Source organism: Bos grunniens, chromosome 29 (genome assembly GCF_055505025.1).
Source record: "Bos grunniens cultivar Pamir isolate PY7600 chromosome 29, Bosgru_T2T1.0, whole genome shotgun sequence".
Lineage (NCBI taxonomy): Eukaryota > Metazoa > Chordata > Mammalia > Artiodactyla > Bovidae > Bos > Bos grunniens.
The window spans coordinates 5,109,387-5,136,883 of record NC_141193.1 but is presented as its reverse complement, the minus strand read 5'-3'; the positions used below and the strand labels follow the sequence as shown (position 1 = coordinate 5,136,883).

Below are 27,497 nucleotides of genomic sequence, written 5' to 3'. Positions count from 1 at the left end.
GCCTCTAGAGGAGCCCTGATTTTTAATTTGAAGAAAATGCGCGCCCTTGCTCTAGAGAGGGAACAATGGATATAGTTACATGGTATAGGCCACTTTACAGCTAGTTACAAATGGCTCTCTTGGGACTTCCAGAGCATTTAATTGTTAACAGGTATTTTTCTAATAATTTACTTTTAGATCTCCCTGTCTTTCTACCTGTCTTGAGGGGAAACCAGGAGTTGGGAGTACGCCCCTCCTCTGTTGCTGCTTTTGAAACTTCTTGTTTCTTTGTGAATGGTGGTTTTTCTGAGAATGATGGGAAGGAGGAAGAGAATGACAAAGGCAAGTCCTCCGTGATGATAATTAGCTCCTAGAGTCACTTTGTGCCTGGAGCTAGAGGAGGGCAAAATTGCCTAGTATTTCGTTTTATAGAAAGTTTCCGTTAGCTGATTGGCACGGTTGCTTGCGGTATGTGTTGCGGCCTGTGAGTGGCTTTGTTACAGTTTCCCCTAGCAGTGTTGTCGGGGATGAGCGTTCCTCTCTAACGCCCAGCGAGCTTTTATGCCTCCCCATAGATTCTGCAGCAGGGGGTGAGTTTGGGAAACACTCTCAAGGCATTCTTGTGTTTGCTTTTAAGTCATATTTATGGAAGCATACATTTTGGGGTATACATTTCTTTTAAAAATCAATTACTAAAAACTGATAGGGCTTTGCTTTGATTCTTTGTGGAGAAAGATGGCTTGTAGTTGAGTGTGGCTGGGGCTCAGGTCCTCTCCTCCGAGGAGAGCCCTTCTGTGGCCAGATGGACGTCTCTGGTCTGTCTTCGCCTTCCTTGACTCCCTGCCTCTCTCTGCCTCCTCGTCTCACCAGTGCTCTGCTCCCTGTGAGCTCCAGCCTCTGAAATCCTGGCTAAGATGATTTCTTCTTTCTTGGTGGTCTTGAAAGAGCTTTTTAAGGTTTCCTTGAACAGGAAGCATAAAGAACATAGGGGGCCTTGGGCCAAAAAGCTTGGAGATGGGTGTTTGTTTTCACTTGTGGAGGTTTGAGGGAATACAGCAGAGTTTGTAAGAATTTGCCCCGAATGAACATTCAGGTTCTTATTGTGAATCTTACTGTGAAACTGAAAGAGGTCACAAAGAGCTGGACCTGACTGAGTGACTGAACAAGAAGGGAGGCTCTTAGCAGCTCAGCTGAAGTCCGCCCTGTGCCTTCCGACCTATAGGTATCCGTGGAACCTCTAAGCTTGGTAGCAGACACTTTTGAGGCAAGCCTGTAAGCATTATGTGGTTTTTTCTTTTTTAAAGTGGCTCCTGAAAGAGTCTCCTTTAAGTAAAGATCCCTTCAGTTTGTTCCCTCCTGCCTGCATTCAAAAGTCTTCTGTTTCATAGAATTTAAAATATTGACACTTTTTAAATATTCAGGTAGAGCAGTCACAGTGATGTGAGAAGTCCTAAGTGTAAAGATGGGTCACTTGTGAAGAGCAGACTCTGGTGAGGGAATGGGTGAGGAGTAACACGCATGTCTGCTCCCAGTGGTGTATGGGCCAGATGCAAGGTGACCACCTTTCCTCTTGGCCAAGTCCTCGAGTCAGCTAATGTTTTAACTCAAGAAATGCCATTAGTAGATAACTTTCTCTGGTAATTGATTAATATGATTGAAATTTAATATCCTGTCTTAGCAAAATGAACCAGTAGAATTCTCACCTCAGTTCTCTACAGTCTGTTTAGTCTGAAAAACAGTTTTACAGAAAGAGAGAAAGTCACAGCCACAGCATCATCAGGTACCGGTGAATGTTCGTGTTTTTGTTTTTAAAGATAGTATGTGACTAAAGACGGTTGGTTTGAATACTTGAACAAAATTTGCCCTAGTGTCCAGTGAGGCTGCAGTGTAATTTTTTGAGTAGACTATTTTCTGCCACACATTTCACTGCTCCCCCCACCCCTACCCCGAGTCTGATAAGACGCCTTACCTTCCTCTCCTGTCTGTTCTTGTCCTTGGTGGCTCAGATTTTAGAATGATTGCTTAACTCCACAGCAGTTAGCCAGCTGTGCCGTCACCCCCCCGTCAGGAGTCTGAACATCTGTCCTCTGCCCCCTGGCAGGGCCGAGGGAGGTCGGCGGCACGGCTACATGGGCCACCTGACGAGGATAGCCAACTGCATCGTGCACAGCGCGGAGAAGGGCCCCAGCAGCGCCTTGGTGCAGCAGCTCGTCAGAGGTAACGGCTCAGGGGTCGCAGCATCGTTTCTGTTGGATTGGACAAGTTAAGGGTAGTGTGGAGGGCTTCATAGCTTTTTAAACAGCTGTCTAAGGAGCTTCCTTCTACTTCAACATTATCTGGAGATTTGAATGAGACTCTTGAGAATGTGTTTGAACAACATAACTCTTTGCTGTGTTCTGTTCTTAGTTCTTCAGTCCTTTTGCTAAGTATCGGCAGGCTTGGCCAGTAACTGGAGTCACCCACTTGCATTCTCTAAGGGCATGGTTCACGAGTCATGAGCTTGAAGTACTCATGGGCTGACAGTGGAGCCTTGTGAGCTACAGTTAGTTACTCTTGCAGTTTCTTTTTTCCTGAAGGCCCCCACATGGCCTGTGGATTTGAGTTCCTTTCACTAGCATATTAAGATACTTAGCAGCATTTTTTTCTCTCTATTACTAAAATAAGGGCTATTAGCCAATATCCTTAAAGACTCTTTCTGTACTAGCATTTGAATGTAATCAACCCGAGGTTCCTTGAAAAAGCTGTGCGGATGCCTTTCCCACTGGCTCCCTGGCCTTGACTCCGCCTCCTCCTGGATGAGAACATGAAGAACCCTGTGTGCCCCAGCGGGATTTCTAGTCCTGTGACTCACTCCAGAGGCAAAATGTCTTAGCCTCGTGGTGCAGCATTTGTTCAGTTGTTAGCTTGCTGAAGACTAGCTCCCGGTCTCTCCTCCTCCTCTCAAGAATGTTTGTGTTCAGGAGGCTGTTGCCTATTGAATGTGCAGTAGTGGCACGATTGTGGCCCCGCGATGGAGAAAACTGGGGCTTGCCCACCTGGGATTTTGCTTCTTGAGAGAGAGATGAGCCATGTCATCTCACTGCATGTCGTTAGCCGTACATTTGAATTGGCCATGTCACGTATGTGTTCTTTTAGAGCAGTCTTAGTTTTATGGTGGTTGCTTCCCAGATGTGGGTGTGAGCGTGTATGCACATACATTTAAACCAGAATTTTCAGACAGCAACTTCAGTCTAGTGAGGGCTCCCAGATTGCAGCTGTAGTTTCATTTTCTCATAAAACTATTTGTGTCTCCTTTTCTTTAAATTTTCTGTATAGGATGGATTTCACTATTGCACATGTATCCGTTTGTTGTCTTATGACACAAGTATTTAGAAAACATTATCTTTGAGGAACTTAAGAACCCACACTGGATTCCATGGGGCTAAATTCCCTCAGAATTTCTCAAGAAAGTGTGCAGGAGTCAACATGTGCAGTGTTTCCTGGACACGCGTGACCGTGGAGCAGGACCACTGTTAACCACACCTTTATAAGGAGTTCAGTGGAAACATTTACATTAATATTTTCCAGGTTAAGTTTTTACCAAAAGATCCTAAAAATAAAGTTAAATCCAGGTAACTGGTTAGGGCTCTTGGCATCAAGCATAGACCACAGGGGCAGGGTAGGGGGTTCCTGAAAGTCCTCAGGGTTCAGACTGAGCACGGCTCTGTAACTTGAGCCTCCCAGGGCCCGGCGCCCAGCCTGCAGGGCTTGCTCACCCTGGCAACCTGCACGGTGGCAGCCTCTCAGGATCCCTGTTTGTCTGTGTGAAAGTCACTGTAGTGATCATGCGTTTTTCCTTTTCTCCCCTCTGAAGATCTTCCAGACGAAGTCAGGGAGCGATGGGAGACGTTCTGCACAAGCTCCTTAGGAGAAACGAACAAGAGGAACACGGTGGATCTAGTAGGTTCTACAAGATTACATTTCTGTGATCTCGGTGCTCTGGGACTTTGCCCGCTTATTCAGAAAGATGTGAGGCACCTCTCTTCCACTTTTCCTGGTGATGGTGGACCAAGGGGTACGTTCGTGTCTCTTATCAGTAAAAGAGGTTGCGTCCGCAGCGCTCTGGCTCATCTGTCCAGTCGGCTCCCAGTTCCGGCCTGGGACGACGCAGGGGACATGCAGCCCTCAGCCCCGCTTCCTGCCACACCGCCTCACCTCCCTCGGCGCCTGCTCCCTGGGCTCCTCAGCTCAGCCCCAGCTGTCCCGTCACACTCGGGTTTGTTGCCTTACGCCTGGGTAACTCCGGGTGGTTGGAGCACCAAAAAATATTCCTGTAACTGGTTTCTACTTCTGCTTAGTTGAGTTTACCCTCATTAAAGTCATTCCCAGTTGGGGAAAGTTCTTTAGATGACTTTGGAACCCCAGCTTTTAACAGATTGGTACTCTGAGCCAGGGAACAATGGCATTGATAATATTTTTTAAAATTATATTGGACTTTGGAATGTAGTCTTTAAGACATAAAGTTTTAAGGTAAGTATTGATTTGGTTTTGAAGATGAAGGAAAGTGTATCCTTTTGCACGCACGTGCCGCCTGACACCTGAGGTGGGAGCCTCGATTGTACGTGGAAGTAGGCGTGTCAGACATTGCATTCTGGTTCTGAAATTCAGCTGCAGTCTTGATTTCTAATACACAGTAACTCCCTCGATTGTTAGGCAGTCAAGTCCCTGGCAGCCTTATCTGCTCAGAACAGAATTTAGAAAATGGGGGTGGGGGTAGGAGGTGCTACAGAGCAGTCCCTGGGTCACCCTGTGTCACATGGCCCCAAGGGCCTGTCGCCTCCCACTCTGTAGATCATCTCACAACTTTGGTTGTCTTTTAACAGATTCTTGACAGATTGGTGGCTTGTTAAGGTGGGTATAGTGGGAGAATTATTAGGTACTAGAAGCTGAAAGAATTATGAAGAGGTAAATGTAGAAAGGGAACTGTGTGGGGCCATTTAATTAAAGCCGGTTTAGTGGCCCCTGTGTCTCAGTGTGTTATAGCCCAGCAGAGGAAGTGACATGCACTTTGACAGCCTTGTGCTATCAAGGAAGGGTTAAGTAAGTTTTAACAAATGTATTACCCACCGTAGAGTGTTTTTTTTCCCCCGGTCAAATTGGTTAAAATTCTGGATGATCAGGGTGTTATTACAGAGTAAAGTTGTTCTTAATTATACTTAAACTGAACCTGTTAGTTTAGAGGTCCCCATATTGAGTCCTTGTTAAGAATGCAGGCAATGTGATCTCCTTGAAAGAAGAGTTTTGACTTGTTTTTTATTTATAGAGAAATAGGAGTATTAATTCTGATCTTGTTTGGGAAAATTTGTTAAAACTTGCCCTTTGATTAACGTCAAAGGTAGAAGTAAAAAATGTCAGTTAAATTTGTTATCAGGATTTTTTAAAAACTGGTAATTCAAGTACATTTCTCTTGTCAGTATGTAAAGAAGGACTACACTGCAGTTCAGGTGACACTCGGCTGCTTTGCACAGTGCGGTCGGTTATCTGTGCATAATGTTGTGTATGGCCACACAGCACGAAATTAGTGCTCAGCTCCTTTGGGTCAGGTAAATGTAGACAGACATTTCCACGAAGAGTTATCCTGGGCTCCACCTGGCATGCTGACTGAAGCCTGGTTCTCCTTTGCCTGTTGCACTTGCTGCCATAACACTTGGACTGTGCAATAATCCGCAGTAAAACAAAAGAAGGAGCCGTTGGTTTATGTAGCAGAAGTGGCCAGTAATAGAGCCCTGTTAACATTGCTCATCTCTGTGTCGACTTGGCCCCGCTCTGTGATCTTGTTGTTGCCTGAGACTCTGTTGCTCTCTCAGGACCTCTCGCTTCTTTGGTTTCAAACACCCAAGACTAGCAGACCACCGCCAGTTAGTCTGAGTCCTTCAGTGGGGAATTCTGCTTTGTAGTATTGGGTTGACCAAAGAATTTGTTCATAAGTGTTGTGGCCAACCCTGTATTTTTAGGGATATGGGGGTTCCAGGTTTTCAAGGATCCTTTTACATTAATCCCAGGCCACCAAGGAGACTTGAACTGTAGCTCCCAAACTCTTTATTTTCTGCCCAGAATGTTTCAGGCTGTGCCCCAGCAGGGTCACAGAATTGCCTTCTTGCTGAGCTCTTGGAAGTACTTCACCCTTGTGACCTCGTATCGCCAGAGTAAATGCACGAGAGACTCATACACTCTTTATGCTTTTGTGTTGGGAGCTTATTATCAATAAAACTTGGGATTTTAACATCCAGAGACCGCACTGTTCTGACTAAGCCCCCAAACTGTAAAAATTGGTAGGGATTTAGATAAATTTAGAAAACGTAGGAAATGTTTTTGTGCTGACTTTGGAGAACTGAGTTTGTTTCATTCTTTGCCTCCCTCTCCAGGGGCAAGGGTGTGTTTTTTAAATGTTGAGGTAGTTTATGAGATAGTTCATGGAGGTTGTATAGAGTAATACAGAGCGCACATATGAATTGTTTGCAGGCCCAGTGGGTCGAGGCGGAACCTCTGAGGGTTTGCGTTTCTAACCAGCCCGGGGTCATGTAGGTCCTGGGAGTCCACAGTGGGACTACGTGGAGCAAGGAGAAGAGTCTGTGGCTCCTACTTTTCACTCAGATGTTACCAGTCAGGTCATACTTAAGATTGCTTAGCAACCTAATCAGCCAAGATGAAAAAAACTCTTACTTGCTTTTTCTTTTCACAACAGTTAATAAATCTGAAATTTTATCATGAAAGAAGGTAACATCTCAAAGGCTTTTTTTTTTCTTTCACTACAGTATCAAGAGTATAGGTTACTCTTTTTGCACAAAACAAAAGCATTTTCGCTTATTAAAAAAAAAGTCTAGTTTGCTTAGAATATAGTCTTGCTTGGCAAGAGTGTTCTCATCTCCTTGTTACTTTCTTAAAAGTTAGGATTCTGAATTCTCCTTTAGTGATTTATTGGTGTTCCTTAATTCATTAACTCGTTGAGTGGCTACTGTATGCTGGACACTGTGGATATTGCACTAGACAAGATGGGCAAAAATCCCTGCCTTAGTGGAGGTGGATAATCACAGGGGGGAGGGTAAGTGAGGGGAAGGGAGTTGGAGTGTTTTGGGCAGATGTGCATTTAAAATGAAGTGGTCAAGGGAAATGTCCTTGAGAGTATTGGTGTAGAGGCTGAGGCAAGTGGAGATGGAAGAGCCGGTGCAGAGGCCGGTTCGGCACCTGCATGTTTATGTCAGAAAGAGCATGGCAGAGAATAAAATGGGAGATCTCTCGCAGCTTCAAGGCACGCTCCCGGGGTTGTGGTCTTAGTGAGATGAAAAGCCATTGGGTTTGGAACTGAATGAAAAGTGCCATGACGTAATGTCAGTGGTTTTAAATCTGTCACGATTTAAAGGATCGTCATGGCTGCTGGCCTGAGGACAGACTCTAGTGGGACTGGAGGTGCAGCATAGAGACTGCTGGGCGCAGTGCTCGTCCCGGTGAGGGGGAGCCCTCCCTGCTGCTGCTAAGTCACCTCAGCCATGTCCGACTCTGCGACCCCACAGACGGCAGCCCACCAGGCTCCCCCGTCCCTGGGGTTCTCCAGGCAAGGACACTGGAGTGGGTTGCCATTTCCTTCTCCAGTGCATGAAAGGGAAAAGTGAAGTCGCTCAGTCGTGTCCGACCCTTAGCATGGACTGCAGCCTACCAGGCTCCTCCATCCATGGGGTTTTCCAGGCAAGAAAACTGGAGTGGGGTGCCATTGCCTTCTCGGGAAACCCTCCCTAGGGAGGTGATGATAGACTTGAGCAGAAGTGATGGGGTTTCAGGTTCTTCTTTGACAGTAAGGATGAACAGGTGTGGGTGGGACAGAAGAAACAAGATGACAGGACTTCAGCTGGAAGAAGAGGAATGAGGGAGGCATTTATTGAGCTGGAGATGCTTCAAAAGGGGTGTGTTCTGAAAGTTTAGATCAGGGACTAAGATTAACAAGTTAAATTGCATCTTTTAGTGCATTTTATTAATAATGATTTCAGACTGCATTATCCTGTAGGTAGAATCAGAATCACCACATCTCTCAACAGAATAATTGAGAAGGTGCACATGCTTTATGCTATTATTAATAATAACTTTCTAAAACAGTAGTTTCTTTCTGGAGGAAAAGATTACTTGAATTGCATTGAGGATACTAGTTAAGGAGAAGATGGAAGGGGTCACAGTGTCTGGCACACAGTAGTTGCTCAAGTTTGAAAACAAGACTCTAGTTTCTTGTTTTCATTAATGAACTGATAAATTCTTAGTTTGTAGCAAAAAGTATGAATAAGGATACATTGAATTCTTATTGAACTTGAAACAGCAAGACAGACCGGGAGTGGCAGACTCCTTTTTGGCTCTGTCTAGTTCTCCTGGCTTTCTGTTTGAATTGTCTTCTGTTTTTGTGCCCCACCCCCCACCATGGGCTTAGTGTGATTCTTGTATTGACTTGCCAGTCACGTGGCCTGAAGCTCCTAAATCCACTGCAGCGGAGCCACTTGACCTGCTCTCAGTTGCAGTCACCCTGTAAGGTGCCAGCTGCCGTGACCAAGCAGTATTCCACCCATCCCATCTGCACTCTCGTTGGGCTCTCATGGACAAACTGTCCCCCACACCACACACACACACACACATACACACACACACATGCACACACACACACACACACTTCCCATCTACTTGGTTGACAAACTGTCCCCCACACCACACACACACAGACACACTTTTCCCATCTATTTGCTAAAGCAATGGTTGATTCAGGCAGGCAGATCACAAATTCTGCTGTGATTTCATCAGAAAAATTCATGCGAATTCACATGCAAAATTCATGTGAATGTTTTGTCTGCACTTTAGGGAGGATGGAGAGGGAGTTAGTTGGAAACTGGGTTATTCACTTGGACTTAGTATCTTCCTCAAAGATGTCCAGATAAAGAAAGATGAGATTAGTTTTATTCAGACAGTGATGTATTCAGAATTTCATAAGCCACAGCACATACAGACCCCTGTGGACTCTACTCTGGGCTTCTTAAATCGGTGTTGGAACATCACAGAGCAGACCAGGCCAGTGTGTGTGGCTCCAGGCTTCTGGGCACAGCTGCAAGGGCTGGCGGTTAACGGCCGCTGTTTCTCCCCTGAGGACAGAGCTCTCTGCCTAGAACACTGCTACAGGACAGGTAGCTCAGAAAATACAGTGTAAGTTACCTAAGAAGTACAGTGCTTGTTCTTAGAATTTTGCAGACTGTTCACATTTATTACTTGCTCTGTAGCAATTACCAGTATTAGTGTGGTACTTAGTCATTTCTATTTGTTAATACATTTATGAATGAATGAATTAATTAATGAAAATCACTTATTGTGAATTGGTGAGCAGTTCCTGTTTATGCTTTTGTTTACTTAATTAATGTGAGTTAGTTTTAAGTTGTTAGGGGCAGGGATTACGTGTTAAGGGGCAGAAGGTCTGGGGTCTTGTAATGAGCAGAGGACTATTGACTCAAGTCATATTTAGCACTTACGAGCAGTGCTTTTCTTAGAATGAGTGAGAAGTGCAAGAATTAAAAATGAAATGGTTGTATTTAAACCTGAGCTTTTTAGTGGCTCATTAGTGATTGCTGGGACTGCAGTTTTACCCTTCAGGCTTGAAATAGTTAATTATTTTATATTTTATCTGAGCCATTCTTCCTTCGCTTTGTAAACATCTAATTGGAGATAATTATCAAAGTCATATACATGGAGTAATTCGTCTCTCACATGCTTTGTGGTGTGGGTAATACTGGTAAGGTAGCTGCAGTTGGGCAGTGGAAGGCTAGGCGGCTGAACCTCCTGATTGAGTGAAGTGCTCCCTGGAATTATTGGGTGGATTTTACAGCTTAGCTCTTACTTGTTTTTGTTCATGCTATTGTTACACATTTGAGAGAAAAACTAAATGTGATTTTTTTTCCGTAAAAATGCTGATACAAATGTCCAAAATTTTTCTCTCTTAAATAGTTTTTTACATTTTTATGCATATAGGTTACAACCTGCCATATTCATTCATCCAGTGATGATGAAATTGACTTTAAAGAAACGGGTTTCTCACAGGATTCTTCTTTGCAGCAAGTGAGTCATGCCTAAAAGTTTTGTTTTTTGTTTTTATTTTAAATGCTTAGTTTAGTTGTCATTTATGAATCAGCTTTGGAGTCAGACATGCATTAGGGTGTTTGGGGGCTACTTACTAGTTAGATCAAAGTGTTTATAAAAGGAAGTGTTGGGTATGTGAGAGAAAGGTGTATGTTGATTATATTTCCAGGGCATGTTTCTTTAGATCTGATAATGATGAGGTGGGTAACTTTTCAGGAGATTTGAATGACCTGGATAGTTTAGTAAGCGTGTGTCTCGGACATGCTCATTATGCAGAGATTCCTGCAGTAGGGATTTGTGGAGAAGACTAAGAAAACTTGTTTAATGTCAGTGAAAGTAACTTACCGAGTGTCCCTGAACCAAATGGCTTATATGTTTCTGATATCTTCAGATTCTGTAGCGTTCCCAGATTCATCCTGTCCCCAAATTCCTCTTCATTTATCAGGTCCTGGTAATCTGTGTGGGGGCATAAAACAGGATATAAAAACAGGCGTACTGATATATCCTCCCTTGGTAGTTCCTGCGGAGGTGAGGAATGAATTCACTGTGCCTTCTGGGTATCAGGTTTGGGAGCTCAACCTGGAAGCCCTTTTGGGAGGTACTAGCTCCTCATATGGAGAAGCTGCCCTTGGTCAGGACCAAGTCTTGCCTGTCAGGTGGTTTGGTGTGGCAGTGGAATTAATGTGGTTACCTTCCCTGGCACTGAATGTTTTTCCCAGTCCTGAAGCCCCTTTTACCAGGGCCAGGATGAAGTTTCTGATGACTCTGCAGGCCCTGCCTTTTGGTGTCCAAGTAGACAGACACACCCCAGGACAGGCTGAACTAGCAGTCGTCTGATTTTAGGACTAAGGCAGTTTAATGTGTACATGTTCAGGATGGGCCTGAGGTAGCATTTTGGTTTCTCTTGATTCTTGGCACTGCCCCTGGAGACTGGCTTCCCGAGGTGAGGGGCGGGGTGCAGCCAGCCTGCAGGGGAGCTGTCCAGCAGGTGGGCCTCCTGGTCCGCTCACACATTGGTCTGCTGTCCGGCAGCACTGGCCACCCCAGAGGCCCGGCTGGCTTCCTGTGAGCCCTCGTGCCTTCAAGCAATCCTTCCCCGACCCTGAAGCGCCTGGATAGTATCAAACTGGTCCCCTCAACCTGCTCTGAACCCCAATTACACATCGTTCCGCCTCTACAGAGAAGCTGAATGGTGTGCAGTGTGCGTTTTCAAGGTCACTCTGATTCTGGTGAATAGCTTTTAAGAAAGAGAACGCCCTGTTCTTGCAAATATTTGCAAATAAGTTAATGAACTCGGAGTTTGCGGTAGCTAGTTTAATCAAGCTGGTGACGTTCTGGTGTCTGGAAAGTGAATTCCCTGTCTCTCTCTCGAGATCCAGTTCCAGGGTCATAGATTTTCTGGGAAGAATTTTCAGACTGATAATGTGTGTATGAACCAATCTCAGTCACCAAAATGCCTTAGTGACACCAGGCTCCTGTTCCTGTGGATTTTATCTGCATTATGTAACCCTCAAAAGTAGGGAGAATAATGATTATTTTTTGATTGACAGCCTTCCAGTAAACTTTTTTTGCATATTGAAATTATAGACCAGTCTTGAATCGTTTTGAAAATAGGAAACATACGCTAAAGCATTTTTTTCTGAGTTCAGGAGTTCGCATCTAGGTTAACCTAGAACATTCATGCTGGCTCCATTATAACCGGATAGTTTCTGTCTGTCGCTTTGGTGAGAAGCTTGCGCACAGAGAGCTCAGGGCGCGCCAATGAGCAAACCTGCTCCCAGCCCCGCTGCCACTCCTGGTTCCCTCGCCGCTGCTGTCTGCTCTCCCTCCTCCCGCGGCCGCCCCTCTAGGGAAGGGGAGGAGGTCTTCTCATGTGGTGTCTGGAGGATTGGGGCCAGCTGCCCTGGGGGGCCCCCCAAGAGGTTGACTTAATAAAGGACCAGAGCAGCCCCTGGCTTTGACCAGGGCGACGGTTTTGACACGTGGGGGCTTTTCCCCCCTTTTTAAAGGCAATTAAAAGTTTTTAATAATTGTACAACCATATGGCACTTTCCAGACTTGAATTTCTCAGAGTCCAAAGCACTTTCATAAAGCTTTAGGGAGAATACAGTAACAGTCTTCACAGCTGTGGGTTTAGTAAGCTTTGACAGCTTTATTAGTAAAAATCAGATTTGAAGCCTAGGTTCGTTGCTGGTGTGTCTTCTTAGAAGCAACAGTGGACCCAGAACTATGGAGGGCTGCGGCTTGCTGGTTTCCCGTGTCCTCTGGGTTACTGTGTGGAGGCTGTGTCTGTCTTCCTCCTTAGGTGGATAGACAGACAGTGCAAATATGTGTGTGCATATTTACGTGTATCTGTTTATACAGCTATATGTTCATACATGTATGCATTCACACATGTTTTTGTAATACACGTAGTATTTGCATTCTGTTGTGAAGCATTTAAAGGCGCACTCTTGGGAATATTTCTTCCTTTTTATACCCAAAAGGTTTACAGTATTATCTGTAGAAGTACAAAATTTTTAAAGGAAAAAAAAAAGGAACCAAAACAATTGCAAAGGAGCATTTCCCCTTGTGTGACCACATTTTTATCAGTGAACTCAGAGCCCGATTTACACCGCTTGCTCGGGAGAATGACTTTGTGATCGTTTGTTGCACTTTGACGTTACCGACCGTGTGTCCTACCTTCTAGGAGATAAAACGATTCAGACAAATTAGTTTCTTTCTACTCATAATGTTTCATATTCGTACATCCAGAACTCGCCCAGCCTCTTAGGGCTTGTCCTTGCCCTGTGCTCGCACCAGACTCCCAGAGCCTTGCTTTGCCTTACCATGCGCACACCAGGGGCCTGCCCCAGCCCTCAGGTGCTCAGGCAGTGTCGTCTCTGGGCAGGAAAGGGGGCAGCTTGAAGGTGTGACAGTGAGCAGGGAGTGGTGGGTGTCGAGTTAGAGAAACGCGAGCGAGGTTTTAGGTTCTCAGTAAATTATATATCTAAAAAAGTTAGATCTAAGGAAAAGATGCCTTCCAAAGCCAAATATAAGGTTTATTTTTTAATTATCCACAATTTGGATTATCCATGCCATAATTCCCTGCCACCATAATGAATCATCAGGAATTAACGGCAGAGGCATTTCTGCAGGGTGGAATCCGTGGGCCTTGCTCAAAGGAGAACGCAGGAGAGCTTGGTGGCCTGCCTGGCAGGGGCCTCAAGGCCAATGCCTTTAGTCCAGCCACAGCTGTTGCTTGAACCCCCACACAGTCATGGGCAGCTCTGTCCACGTGCAGCGCACACGCGCACACGGCTTATCTCCGTATGGGCTGCTTGCAGCAGAGTGAGGAGGCGCTTGCTTGTCTTGGTCTCTTTAACCCTGACTGACGAGCCTGGAGCACATTTGCTGACTGCACCGTCCCCCTGGCCTGCTGCAGTTCACAGTTAGAACAGCAGCATCTGCGGAGTCCATAGCATTCCCCCTTCTTCAGGAGAGCCCTGGTGCTCTGTAGAAACGGTGTAGCAAACAGAGCTGACTCCTCCGTGGATCTCTCAGTGTTGTGGGTTTTTCAGAGTGATTTCTGATCAGTGTTAAAACTTTCTATCCTCTCTGTAAGGTAGGTAGGCTAGTAGTTACTTTGTACTCTTCTTAGCCTCTGAGACTTAATTTTTTTTTTTTTTTTTTTTTTTTAAGAAAATGAGGCGTCCCTGGAGCTGGTGTGGTAGAACTGGGATTGTGCTCACTAGTCGTTTTTCCTCTGTTGCCATGTTGCTGTAGTGGACGGGGTGGGGAGATGCGGAAAGGGAGGGTGGGTGGTTACCGCTTGTTGGGTTTTAAGGTTGGCTGTGTTCAGAGGTGACCGATACACCTTATAATTTCAGACTGTCACATGTCACTTGATCACTTTATTGAACCAGACCCAAACCTCTCTCTCAAGACATTTCAGAATAGAGGACAGTGGTCATTTAACACTTCTTACGTGGCATGTGCATTAGAATAATTTGTGGACAAAATTCCAAACATTTCCTTTTTGGGGTAAATTGTGTCTGAAATTATTATTATTTTTTTTTAAAGAACACACCAACTTTTAAGCCCTATGGCTACGTATAAATAAGGGCGGCTCTGGAAAATAAATGGGCATATAGTGTGTAGGATGTCATTAGAATCATTGTATCACTGTCACTGGTCCTGGGGTTGCCAGGCCTTTTCTGATTATCAGATGCAACAAATGACGTCCAATTTTATTGACCAGTTTGGCTTCAACGATGAGAAGTTTGCAGATCAAGATGACATTGGCAAGTGAGTACGCTCTCTGTGTCCTCCACTCCTGCCCTCTGTAAGAGGCGGTGATTCTTGTGAGTTCTGGGAATCCTTGTGTCTGTGAGTTGGGAGGAGTCTGCCCTCCAGGTGTTCCTTCAGGTCCAGCCCATCAGCCTGAGTCACCCAGAGACTGAAGGAGCAGAATGCGACTCCCATAGGAGAGCCGGCCCTCGGGCTTGGCGGGAACTCAGGTCGTCCTCCCTGTTAGGCTTTGGCGCTGGGTCGCAGCGTCTGCAGTGGTTAATCCCTCTGTCAGTTCAGTGGCCTGAGCAGGTCTGGTCCTTCCACAGCACAGTGGACAGAGCCACACTGTGGCTGAGCAGGCTGCACCCTGCGTTCTCTTCTCTGAGTGACTAACTGGAAGGTGGAGTTGGGGCTGGGCTCCCTGCCCCTGAGGGCCAGGCAGTCAGGGAAGGAGGAGCCCAGAGTTGTGCAGAATCCACAAACAGCTGCTGTGGGAGCCATCCACAGAGAGGAAGACAAGTGGTCTAGCCCCTGACCTTGGGAAATGCGCGTGTTTATTGCTCGAGGTGTGTAGCAGCTCTCTGAGCAGAGCTCTCTCTCATGGGAGCGCCCTGAGCAGGGTCATCAACACCCACCAGCAATGGATGCTTGGGCGTTGGTTAAACTATAGCCAGTGGAGGCTGCTGTTTGTCGTAAGTTGCAGTTTACAGCAGGCGAGAAGCTGACTTTTTCCACACCCTCTGATCGTGGCAAACACTATGCCGTGTAGGCCCAGGGCCTGGAAAGTTTAGTCGCTCAGTTGTGTCCGACTCTTTGCGACCCCATGGACTGTAGCCTACCAGGGTCCTCCGTCCATGGGATTTTCCCGGCAAGAGTACTAGAGTAGGTGGCCATTTTCTTCTCCAGAGGATCTTCCCGACCCAGGGATCAAACCTGGGTCTCCCACGTTGTAGGCAGACGCTTTACCATCTGAGCCACCAGGGAAGTCCTGGAGGCCCCACTGTGAGTAAGTAGAGCAGTGGAGAGGCTGTCAGCTGCCCTGAGGATCAGCTCGTTTCAGCCCCAGAAGAACAAGGACTCTACACATGGGGTTGTCTGCACCCCGGGAGCACTCACAGCAGAGCCTGCAGCCCCCAGCCCCCACCTCCCAACGTGTGTTGTCTCAGCACCTGCTTGTCTGGGCCCATTTGTTAAGAGTTGCTGGTTTGGAATCCAGTCTCTTTAGAATTTGTATGGGATACTTGGAATGATGTTTGATTCAAACAGATCTTAAAGGATTCTAAGATAGCCCTACCTACTCAAAAATTACACATAAGGCTAGGAATTCTTTTAATCCCTGTTTTTGTCCCATCTGTGCCATATTATAGTGTAAGACTTCAAGGGTGTGTGTATTTTATGTATGCATTTGTCTATCTGGAGAAAGCTCAGGGTCTGACAGTGTCTGTGACCCTTTTTTCATATTTCAACCTGTTTCTTATCTGCAAATAACCTTTTTGGGGTTATGCAAGCATGGTCCATAGAACCATGGTTTCTACCATGGCTGTTAAACATTGTTTATAAGGAAGGCTTTCAGGCCTCCCATCCTGTGTAAATTCCTTATACCGAGGGAGGAGGGATCACTTAATGTAAATAATTTGGTTTTACTAATGGAGATTTTTGTCATACTGTAAATTTGAATGATTTCATGAGTACTGTTTCTGAGTCTGTAGATAACTGTTGCACTCCTCTTTTGTTTCCAGTGTTTCCTTTGATCGGGTGTCAGACATCAACTTTACTCTTAATACAAATGAAAGTGTAAGTATTCATGCCGATCGCGAGTAGCGAGGCACACGAGAGGTCAGTCGGTGGGAATGGGTGCTGTGTGTGCCGGGGCTCCCGACTCTAGGAGCCTTTGTCTTAGATGGCGGTGACTTTAGCCGCGCACGTGGCCTGCCTAGCCCCATAGGCATGTAAATTTGCTGCCCTTGTTTAAGATGTGACAGGGCTAATGAAGCCAGTGTAGACATTTGGCTTCAAAGACAGCAGTTTGACTCCAACCTGCTGCCTGTTGCATCTGCTGAATGTCACCAGGAGAGAAACTTGGGCCAGATGAGGGCCAGCCCCTAATGCCAAGTCAGCCACATCTACAGATGGACATGGGGTTAGTGTCATTTGAATGGGCACGATGTTGATTTCATGTCACTTAGCATGAGAGACCACTGGTTTGTTTGCTGTTCTGATAAGACGGAGACTAAGTGATTGGATGTTGACACTCCTCACTGCGTAGCTGGTCTTGTAAGAGCAGAGGAAGTACAGGTTGCTGTTGCTGTTAGGGTAGTTCTGGGACTGCGTGCTAGGCAGGTGGCCCAGGCAGGCTCTTGAACGAAAACGCTGCTCTCACTAGATGAAGAGAGCCTGTCTGTAGACAGTCTCAGTTTCCTGTACGCTAATTTTGAAGCCAGTCCTTGGGGGGGCCTTTTTGTTGTTACTTACATAGAAACTGACTTTACATGCTTATATTTTACTTTGGTATAGGTGATAGGCATTTTTTTTTTTCCAAACGACATGGAAGAATATGATTTACATTGGTAACTTTTGCAGAAAATAACTTGATTTTTAAATATTTTTTCCTCTCTCATTTAGGGAAATATTGCTTTGTTTGAAGCATGTTGTAAGGAAAGAATACAACAATTTGATGATGGTGGCTCTGATGAGGAAGATATATGGGAAGAAAAGCATATTGCATTTACACCAGAATCCCAAAGACGATCAAGGTGAGAGATAGCTTGTTATAGTAGTAAGTGTCCAGTGCATAAAACAAGTATTATTTGCCTCTCCACACATACACATTTGACCCAGAGATCAGTGCTTTTGTCATGATTAGAAAGGCCCTTGTTAACTGGTATGAGTTGGTACCACCTCACTTGTCTGCAGTGTGAACAAGTCACGGTAACCTGTTGGAAGTGCGCCAAGTGTTCTGATGTAGTTCATGAACTGTCGTGACACAGCCTCTTGTGACGGGGAAGTGATGCTGAGGAGTGCCGTCATACGGTGCCTTGAGGAGTGTTCCCTGACAAGTCATAAGAGCAGCAGAGCAGTGTTGTTTCTTATAAAAATCTGAAAGTTTCCCTGGGGAGAGGAAAGTTGTTTCTAAAAATTAATTTTACTTGAGGAGACAGAGTCATGTCATATGATACGCATTGGGACCAATTTTCAAAATTCTATCCAAAAACCCCAAATAAAAAGCAGATCTTGTCAGATTGGATTAAAAAAAAAAAAAGGCCTGACTTACTGCCACCTATGGGAAATGATTTAAATTATTTAAGAACTTAAATTTTAAAATAAAAAAGATTTAAACAGGTTAAAAGGTAGAGGAATCTATTAATATTAAAGTAGATTTCAAAGGAAAAGATTAAAAGGTTATAAAGTGGTTATTAGGAGAGCATGCCAGTTCTGTCAATATCTACACTCCTAATAACAGGGCTTCAGAATACACAGAGCAAAAACTGATAGAAGTGCAAGGAGAAGTAGATTCCACAGTTACAACTAGATGTTTCAACACTCCTCCCCTTGTAATTGATACAAAGAATAGGCCGTAAAAGTATATAACACTTACATAATACTAGCAACCAGCTTGACCATCTGGGGATTTTTAAAGCACTCCACAGAAGAGTGTGGGTTCTTTTCAAGTGTACACGAACTACTTAGAGAGACCGTCTTTGGGCCACAAAGCAAGAGTCAGTAAAAAAAAGATTTCAGGTGATATAAAATATGCTCTCTGACCCAGTGGAATTAAATTAGAAATCAATGACAGATCTTTAGAAAATCTCTAAATATGTGGAAACTAAATAACACATGTGGAGAAGGCAATGGCACCCCACTCCAGTACTCTTGCCTGGAAAATCCCATGGGCGCAGGAGCCTGGTGGGCTGCAGTCCACCGGGTCGCTAAGAATCGGACACGACTGAGCGACTTCACTTTCACTCTTCACTTTCATGCATTGGAGAAAGAAATGGCAACCCACTCCAGTGTTCTTGCCTGGAGAATCCCAGGGACGGGGGAGACTGGTGGGCTGCCGTCTATGGAGTCGCACAGAGTCGGACACGACTGAAGCGACTTAGCAGCAGCAGCAGCAAATAACACATGAATTAAAGAAAAAAGGGGGAATTTACACAGTATTTTGAATTGAAAGAAAATGGGAACTCAGTATTTATCGGGAAGTGGGTGTTGCAACTGAAATGTACTTAAAGGATCACTTTTAGCGTTACCTGCTTACATTAAAAAGGAAGAAGCAAATCAGTTCAGTTCAGTTGCTCAGTCGTGTCCGACTCTTTGCAACCCCATGAATCGCAGCACGCCAGGCCTCCCTGTCCATCACCAACTCCCGGAGTTCACTCAGACTCACGTCCATCGAGTCAGTGATGCCATCCAGCCATCTCATCCTCTGTTGTCCCCTTCTCCTCCTGCCCCCAATCCCTCCCAGCATCAGAGTCTTTTCCAATGAGTCAACTCTTCACATGAGGTGGCCAAAGTACTGGAGTTTCAGCTTTAGCATCATTCCTTCCAAAGAAATCCCAGGGCTGATCTCCTTCAGAATGGACTGGTTGGATCTCCTTGCAGTCCAAGGGACTCTCAAGAGTCTTCTCCAACACCACAGTTCAAAAGCATCAATTCTTCGGCGCTCAGCCTTCTTCACAGTCCAACTCTCACATCCATACATGACCACAGGAAAAACCATAGCCTTGACTAGACGGACCTTTGTTGGCAAAGTAATGTCTCTGCTTTTGAATATGCTATCTAGGTTGGTCATAACTTTCCTTCCAAGGAGTAAGCGTCTTTTAACTTCATGGCTGCAATCACCATCTGCAGTGATTTTGGAGCCTCCAAAAATAAAGTCTGACGCTGTTTCCACTGTTTCCCCATCTATTTCCCATGAAGTGATGGGACCGGATGCCATGATCTTCGTTTTCTGAATGTTGAGCTTTAAGCCAACTCTTTCACTCTCCACTTTCACTTTCATCAAGAGGCTTTTGAGTTCCTCTTCACTTTCTGCCATAAGGGTGGTGTCATCTGCATATCTGAGGTTATTGATATTTCTCCTGGCAATCTTGATTCCAGCTTGTGTTTCTTCCAGCCCAGCGTCTCTCATGATGTACTCTGCATATAAGTTAAATAAGCAGGGTGACAATATACAGCCTTGACGTACTCCTTTTCCTATTTGGAACCAGTCTGTTGTTCCATGTCCAGTTCTAACTGTTGCTTCCTGACCTGCATACAAATTTCTCAAGAGACAGATCAGGTGGTCTGGTATTTCCATCTCTTTCAGAATTTTCCACAGTTTATTGTGATCCACACAGCTTATTGTGACGTCAATTTCCACCATAAGAAATGGCCTGAAATATGAAACAGAAAAACAGTAGAGAAAATCATGATAATCGATGGGTCATAATTAAAAGTTGTTCTTTGAGAAGATTAATAAAATTGATATACCTCCTAGACAGAAGGATCAAGGAGAAAAGATACAAATTATTAATAATCAGGAACAGGACAGGTGACATCACTGTGGATTCCACGGATATTAATAGGATAATAAGGAATACAAGGAGCAACTCTTTGCCAATAAATCTGACAGCTTAGGTGGTCTTTGAAAGACACAAACTACCAAACCTCAACCAAAAAGAGAAACGATAACCCAGATAGTCCTGTGTCTGCTGATGAAGTTGAATTTTTAGTGTAAAACTTCTCACATACATGCACAAAGACTCAAGGTCCAGAGGACTTTGTGAATTCTACCAAAGGTTTCAGGAAGGAATCACAGCAGTTTTTACGGAAGTTTTCAGAAAATTGAAAAGGAGGGGGATAGTATACGTCTCACTGTCTGAAGCCACCTCCTTGTAACTTGATACCAGAAGCTGGCATTGCATTATATGGTGTGAAAAGAGCACAGGTACAAAAGCTTCTTTAAAAATCTTAGGAAATGTCGGCAGCATTGGTGCATCATGACCATGCAAGATTTATTCCAGTAGTGCAGACTTGGTTTAACATTTGAAAGTCAGTAGGCATGTGGCTGAATTCAGCATCTGCTTCTGGTAGGGCTGCTCAGCAAACTGGAGACAAGGGAATGTCTTCAGTTTGCTTAAAGCTTGTGCATAAACCTACCAGTTGACATCCCACTTAATGGTGAAAGACTAAATGATTTCCTCCCAAGACTGGGAACACTATGAGGGTGCCTGTTCTTAACCTCTGCTTTTCAGTTTGTGTTAGAGACGCTAGCCGGTGCAGTGAGTCAAGAAAAGGAAATAAATGGTATCTGATCGGAAAGGAAAAGTAAAAATTACCATTATTCACAGACAACGTGACTATCTATGTAGAAAGTTTGTTGGGATCTGCAAAAAGACTCCTAGAATAGTTTGGTGGGTTTAGCAAGATTGCACAATCTTGGATCAGTGTAATTGTTTTTCTACATACTGCAGCCAACAATTGGAATTAAAATTACTAAATAGTACTATTCACAGTGGCATCAAAATATTAGATATGTACAAATCTGACAGAAGATGTGCAAGGCTCATACACTAAGAACAGCTGAGAGAAATCAAGGCTTGATAAATGTTTATGATTTGGAAGACAATATTATTACGATGCCAGTTCTCCCCAGATCTGAATTGATCTGGAATCATTGCTGTTCTAAACAAAATCATAGCAGGTTTTTTGGTAGCTGTTGATAAGTTGATTTTTTAATTTATGTGAAGATGCAAAGGACCTAGAATAGCCAAAACAGCTTTCATAAAGAACAGTATTAACACTGCCTGACTTCTAGGTACAGTAGTTCAGACGGGTACATCAGGGGACAGAATAGAGAGCCCATAAATAGGCCTACACACAGACATCTGATTGATGGTAGCAGTGCAGAGGCATATCAGTGGAGAGAGGGTAGGCGTCTGAAGAAACAGAGCTAGAGTAGTTGGGCATTATATATGGGAAAATGACCTTGTTCTCTGTACGCTTACTATGTATATGTAGTAACCAAGAATGGATCTTATGTCTGAATCAGACACAGAAAACTTTAGTACTGGAAAGTCTTTGTGACCTTGGGTGAGGCAAAGATCTCTGAAATAGAACACCAGAAGCACTATACGTGAAAAAAAATTGTGGTAAGTTAAGCTTTATCAAAATTGAACACTGATATTCTTCAAAAGACAATGTTAACGCAAGCACAAGGCATATGCACTAAGAGACAAAGTTTGCGAATCATGTATCTCATTAATGTAGAGCATATGAAGAGCTCTCCAAACTCTATAGTAAGGAGAAAAGACAGCCCAGTTTTTAAAATAGGCTGCTGCTGCTAAGTCACTTCAGTCGTGTCCGACTCTGTGCAACCCCATAAACGGCAGCCCACCAGGCTCCACCCTCCCTGGGATTCTCCAGGCAAGAACACTGAAGTGGGTTGCCATTGTCTTCTCCAATGCATGAAAGTGAAAGTGAAGTCACTCAGTCGTGTCCGACCCTTAGCGACCCCATGGACTGCAGCCCACCAGGCTCCTCCATCCATGGGTTTTCCAGGCAAGAGTACTGGAGTCGGTTGCCATTGCCTTCTCCGTAAAATAGGCTAAAGATGCTTGAGAACAGGAGGTGAGCACGTGAGAAGCAGCTCAGCATCTTTGGTCGTGAGGGAAGTGCGGACTCTCGCCACCAGGGGGCACCTCCACACCAGGCAGCTGCAAGGTTTCCCAGCAGTCTGCAAGCACAGCCCCACTGGTAGCCACTGGTCCCCGGGTGGGGCGAGTCCTGACAGTGACAGGCACATGGGACCCAGGTGAAGCGCAGCACAGTGTTTTGGTGTGGGATGTCTTTTTGAACCTTGGATTTAGCTGGGGGCCGATGTGCAGCAGTAATATTTTGGACTTTTCTCCTTAGCTCGGGGAGTACAGACAGTGAGGAAAGTACAGACTCTGAGGAAGAAGATGGAGCAAAACAAGACTTGTTTGAATCCAGCACTGCCAACACGGAGGACAAAATGGAGGTAGACCTGAGCGAACGTAAGTCGCCACCTTCTCTGTCAGCGCTGTGTGTGGAGGTGGCCCCAGAACCTGGGACAGCCTCTGAAGGGTAGTTAAGTGGGAGCACACGGTGTCATTTGAGTTCCCTTGGAGGTTTACGTCTCGGGGGCCAGGCCTGATGGGAGGAACCAGTCACACCTTTGATGAGAGGGTGTCTCTATGGTTTGGAAGCCCTCTGTGTGCATCTGGGTAGAGGACAGCAACACATCTGTAGGTCCATCCTCCGGCTGCAGGGACTGGGAACTGGAGCAGAAGGGGAGAGACTGTAGCTTCTGGGAAGATGAGGGAAGACTGTAGAATCAGGAGTGCTCCTAAACCACAGGAAGTACCTCACGGAGCAGTTTTAAACAGGGTCTTCACAGTTTATGAATCCTGTAATCCTAAGATTTTCCCAGCTAAACGCTTATTTATGTTTTACCACTTGCTAAGAAGACTTAAGTTGACTGGCCTTTTAAAAAAATACTGTTAATGCCTAAAAGTTCAGACAGATTTTCACATGAAGTAGCCGTGTAGGTTGATACCGGGGCTTTCCTCCAGGCCACAGTGCTTCCTGTTGCCTGGGAGGGTTTTTATGCCTCGGTTCTAGAGGCTGAAACCCCACTCTGGGGGGTCAGGTTCAACCTCATTGTGACCTCGGAGCTTGGCAGGCATCCAGCAGACCCCGCGTGGTCCCCGTCCTCTCTCTCCTTCACGGCTCACCACCTTTAGGAGGACATGATGCCGTTCACACCAGCCGGCCTGTGTCAGGTTCCTGCTGTGTGCCAGGAGCTGGGGCACAGGCACGGCCTCCAGGGCCTCAGGGTCTCAGAGCAGATGGAGAGGGTGGGGAGAACGGGGACCCCGCTCCCCCAGGCCTCTGCAGAGCCCTCCCAGAGGACGGGGTGTGTCCCGAGGACAAGTAAGGATGAGTCCGCTTGCAGGAAAACTGCTCCTAGGAAGGCACAGGGACCCGTCGCTGGTGATTGCAGCTCAGGAAGGGTGGGATGGTGGAGATGAGGCCAGAGGCCGGAAGGAGAATTTTATTTTGGAGGTTGTAATCCTCCTCCTAAGGATTTTACTAAGAATCCCGTTAATTTATCTATTTTGACATGATTACTCTTGGTAGCAGTGTGAAAGCTGGATTGGAAAGTGTGCTTGGGGACAGGAAGACCAGCAGCGAGACTCAGTGTGAGATGTGAGAAACAGCGGGGGCTCATCAGGAGCGGGGGCAGGCGGCTGGAGGCCTTGAGCTCTCGGCTTGTGTGTGTGTGTGTGTGTGTGTGTGTTCACCTGTGTGGTTCAGTAGTGTTGTGTATTCACACTGTTGTGCAGTGGAGCCTCTAGAACTTTCTCACCTTGCAAAGCTGAAGCTATACCCATAAACAGCACTCGCCACTCCCCTTCCCCCAGCCCCTGGCCACCACCGTTCTACCTTCTGTCTCTGAATTTGACTCCTCTAGGGACCTCATCCTAAGTGGAATCATGGAGTATTTTGTCTTTTTGTGACTGGTTTACTTTCCTTAGCATGGTGCCCTCCAGGTTCATCCATGTTCAAGTGTGTAGCAGGATTTTATTATTCTTTGTTAAGGCTGAGTGGTATTTTGGAGTCTGTGGATCTGTGAGATCGCTGAGTGGGTGATAAGTGTCTTGGGGAGAGACCATACACTTGGTGTGACTCACTCCCACTGTCCTGGTGTCTCTGGAGCTGGGTGTGGGGACAGGGAGAGACAAAGGGCGGGGGTGTGATGTTCACCCACAGGGCATGGCCTCGCAGGTCTCAGCCCTCCTGACCTTGCTGCTTGGGAAAGCTTTCTTTGCACTGGCAGGTCAGCTGGGGTTGAGGTGGGACCAGGGGTGGGGAGTGCTCCCCTCCAGGGCTCTGAGCTGCCTCAGCCTCTGACTTGAGAGCTTTCGCCGTCCACCCAATCTCTGCGGCTTCTTCCACAGTTTTTCTTGACTGTTGAGAAGAGTTTCTCAACAGTTAATGTTAGAGTAATTCTGGGGAGCTAGTCTGGGAAAGACTGTCCTGGGATGATGATGATAGGAAATGACTAACAACAGTCATTTCTGTGTAGCCTGGTTTATTTGGATGGAGTGAGTCCAGAACTTTGCATATGGTGGGCAGCAGAAATACCTGTCACCTTCCCTGGAGGTGACAAATGGTAAAAAATCTGCCTGCAATTCAGGAGACCGGGGTTCAATTCCTGGGTCGGGAAGATCCCCTGGAGAAGGAAATGGCAACAAGCTCCAATATTCTTGCCTGGAGAATCCCCATGGACAGAGGAGCTTGGCAGGGTACAGTCTTTGGGGTCGCAAAGAGTCAAACATGACTGAGTGACTAACACTTTCACTTTCTTGACTTTCTGAGGTTGCAGGTGAGGTTTTCAGACATTAAGGTCCTATGTCTTCTCAGAGCCCATGGAGCCCTGCCGCATGGGTACACAGACCAGAGGGCAGGAAGCTCAGAAACAGCCCTCCCTCAGTACCTGCTAGATGAGGCCCTCATTTAACCCTCAGGACTAAGTAGATGGTTTTATCGGAAGTGAAAAGATGAGGAAAGCTAGCCCAGGGGAGCTGAGTAAGTTGCCTGGAGTCCGGGAAGGTCTGTAGGCTGGAGCACTTCTGTTACACGCAGGTCCTTCTTGGTCGTTTGTCTTGAGGAGCATCCCCAAGTAGCTCGCGGATCCCGTAGCCTAGCATTCCTTCCTTACAGCCTGGAGCCTCCAGTTGTGATAGAGAGCATCCCTGATAAAGAGCGGTGGTCCCCACTGCCAGCTCGTCCGCAGCAAGCATTTGGGCATTCAGCATGGGGTACTGAGAAGGAAGAGCACGGTGTGTGATGAGAGCAAGCAGACCTGATTTCGTCTGAAGGGACACACCTCGGGTGGCGACATTTAAACAGAGACAGACCGGCAGGACCCAGACCGCAGCAAGAGACGAGCAGCACAGACAGGGCGCGGTCCCGCCACCCCCATCTCTGAGCACTCTCCCGTGCCTGCAGGACCTAGCAAGCCAGCGGGAACAGAGCTCCTCTCTGCTCTCAGAACTTCACTCCTGACACCAAATGTGTGAGTCTCCCACACAGCTCAGCCAAGGCACTGACCGTCTGAGTCAGGCCTGCGGGTTAGGGCTCGCTCGCCCCGCGAGTCGGCCGCCCGCCCCCACCCCCGGCCGGTACTTCTGACCAACTGGCTGTAAACTGGGAGTTCCCATGACCTCTTTGGGTTTGATTATTTGCTAGAACTGCTCATAGAATTCAGAAAAACCCTTTACCTACCATTACCAGTTGATATATTAAAGGCTACAGATGAACAGGACGGGTCCAGAGGGTCCCATGGGCAGGAACTTGGGTCCCCAGTGGAGTCTCATCTGCCACCTCTGTCCCCAGCCCCGAAGCCCTGCAGCTTAGGTGTTCATGGGGACCTTGCTAAGAGGGCATGATTGGTGAAATCTTTGGTCATTAGTGATTAACTTGACCTCTAGCCCCTTACCCTTCTAGAAGGTTGTTGGGGGGGTAGGGAAGGGCCAAAAGTTCCAACCCTCTAAGCACTCGGTTGCCCCACTCCCCCAGTCCCCATCCTGAGGCTCTCCAGGAGCTCCCAGTCTCTTCTCATTAGATACAGAAACCTTTGTCACTTCAGAATGGCGGTGGGGCGGGCAGAGACTAAGTCTGTACTCCTCCTCGTGTCACGGGAAGCCCACTGCTGTGCGTGCTCGGGTGAGGGCAGCTGTGAGAAGCACCACTGTGGACTGGGGGTGGGTGGGACGCCTTGAGGCTGTTCCCAGTTTACTGTGATTGAGTACTAACATGCTTTTACAAAACTATTGATTTTATACTCATTTTGGATTTGCAGAAAAGGTGCAGAGATTGTCAGGGAGTGGCTGTATGCCCTGCACCCATCTTCCTCCAAGCGTTCATGTAACCTTGGTGCCTTTGTCAGAGTCAGGAAATTAACATCAGTGTATTGTTTTCTGTGTGACTTTGTATCCTTGTGTGTTAATCGCTGTTGGAAAAAAAATCACAGAAAGGGGAATTGCTAAGGGATCAAAGGAAACACACAGTTTTATAATAGACGTTATCGAATGGCCCTCCACGTCGTTGTGGCTTATCCACTCCCACCAGCAGTCTGTTAGAATACCCTTTGCCCCACACCTGCGGTCTTTTTTCTTTACTTACCACTGCACATCTGGTTTTGAAAAATGCTTGTGTTACATTAAATTACTGAAGCATTCTCAAAGTGGAATTCCTCCCCTTTTTAGCACCCAACTGGTCAGCCAACTTTGATGTCCCCATGGAGACGACGCACGGTGCTCCCTTAGACTCCGTGGGGTCTGACGTCTGGAGCACGGAGGAGCCTATGCCGACGAAGGAGACAGGCTGGGCTTCTTTCTCAGAGTTCACGTCTTCCCTGAGGTGAGTGCGTGCGCGGCTCTCCCATCCTTCCCACCTGAGGACCGGGCGTGAGGCATGTTCCCAGTTGAATACAGTGCCTTAAACAAGATTGAAAAATCAACGGGGGGGATGTAGACACAGCTCTGAGTTACGAGGAAGCACCACCCTCTTCCTCCCTGCTCTCCTCCTGGGTGAGCTGGGAGGAGGAGTGGATGATAAAGTGGGTTGAGGAGATGGCCCAGGGAGTCAGGGGCAGAGTGCTGACGGTGGAGCCCGGGAGTTCCTGAGGGGCGCCTCCGTGGAGAGCGTTATGGAGACGCTGCGTGTACCTTGCATTTAATAGATGATACTGAACGTACATTCCGCTTGGAGCTAATCTAGTACTGTAAATTTAGGGGTAGGTGTGTCAGATGTGACTGTCAGTCTTGTTAATTACATTAGTCTGAGCAACAGCAACTGATCATTTTGTAGTTTTCCTGAATGATATTGTCAGCTTTGAGTATTAACCATGGATTTCATGTCTCCTTACACTTATTTTGATTTGCTTACTGTTGTTTCATTTTGTCTCCTGAAAAAATGGGGTGGAGGTTTCCACCCCCCGACTTGAAAGACTTGCTTTCCCTGTTCTAACAAGACATGTTTTTAAATAGTCGCTGTAATGGCAAAATTAGAAAACAACCCGATGTGAGCTAGCAGTTACCATT

The 27,497-nt window shown here is 46.2% G+C and overlaps 1 protein-coding gene across 46 annotated transcripts in view; it reads left to right on the top strand.

Annotated features, from left to right (window-relative positions):
• The window catches only part of PPP6R3 (protein phosphatase 6 regulatory subunit 3), a 125,129-nt gene that overhangs the window by 83,771 nt on the left and 13,861 nt on the right, over positions 1–27,497 (top strand). For 18 of the 46 annotated variants that reach the window (XM_086385265.1, XM_086385244.1, XM_086385284.1 and 15 more), the window contains 8 exons: positions 2,081–2,196; positions 3,833–3,918; positions 10,006–10,092; positions 14,303–14,400; positions 16,125–16,179; positions 17,008–17,138; positions 22,279–22,400; positions 26,661–26,814. In XM_086385265.1, coding sequence (XP_086241391.1) covers positions 2,081–2,196; positions 3,833–3,918; positions 10,006–10,092; positions 14,303–14,400; positions 16,125–16,179; positions 17,008–17,138; positions 22,279–22,400; positions 26,661–26,814 — 849 coding nt within the window. Of the gene's footprint in view, positions 1–2,080; positions 2,197–3,832; positions 3,919–10,005; positions 10,093–14,302; positions 14,401–16,124; positions 16,180–17,007; positions 17,139–22,278; positions 22,401–25,113; positions 25,154–26,660; positions 26,815–27,497 lie in introns of those variants that run through there. The other 28 variants (XM_086385276.1, XM_086385286.1, XM_086385273.1 and 25 more) reach the window with 7 other exon arrangements.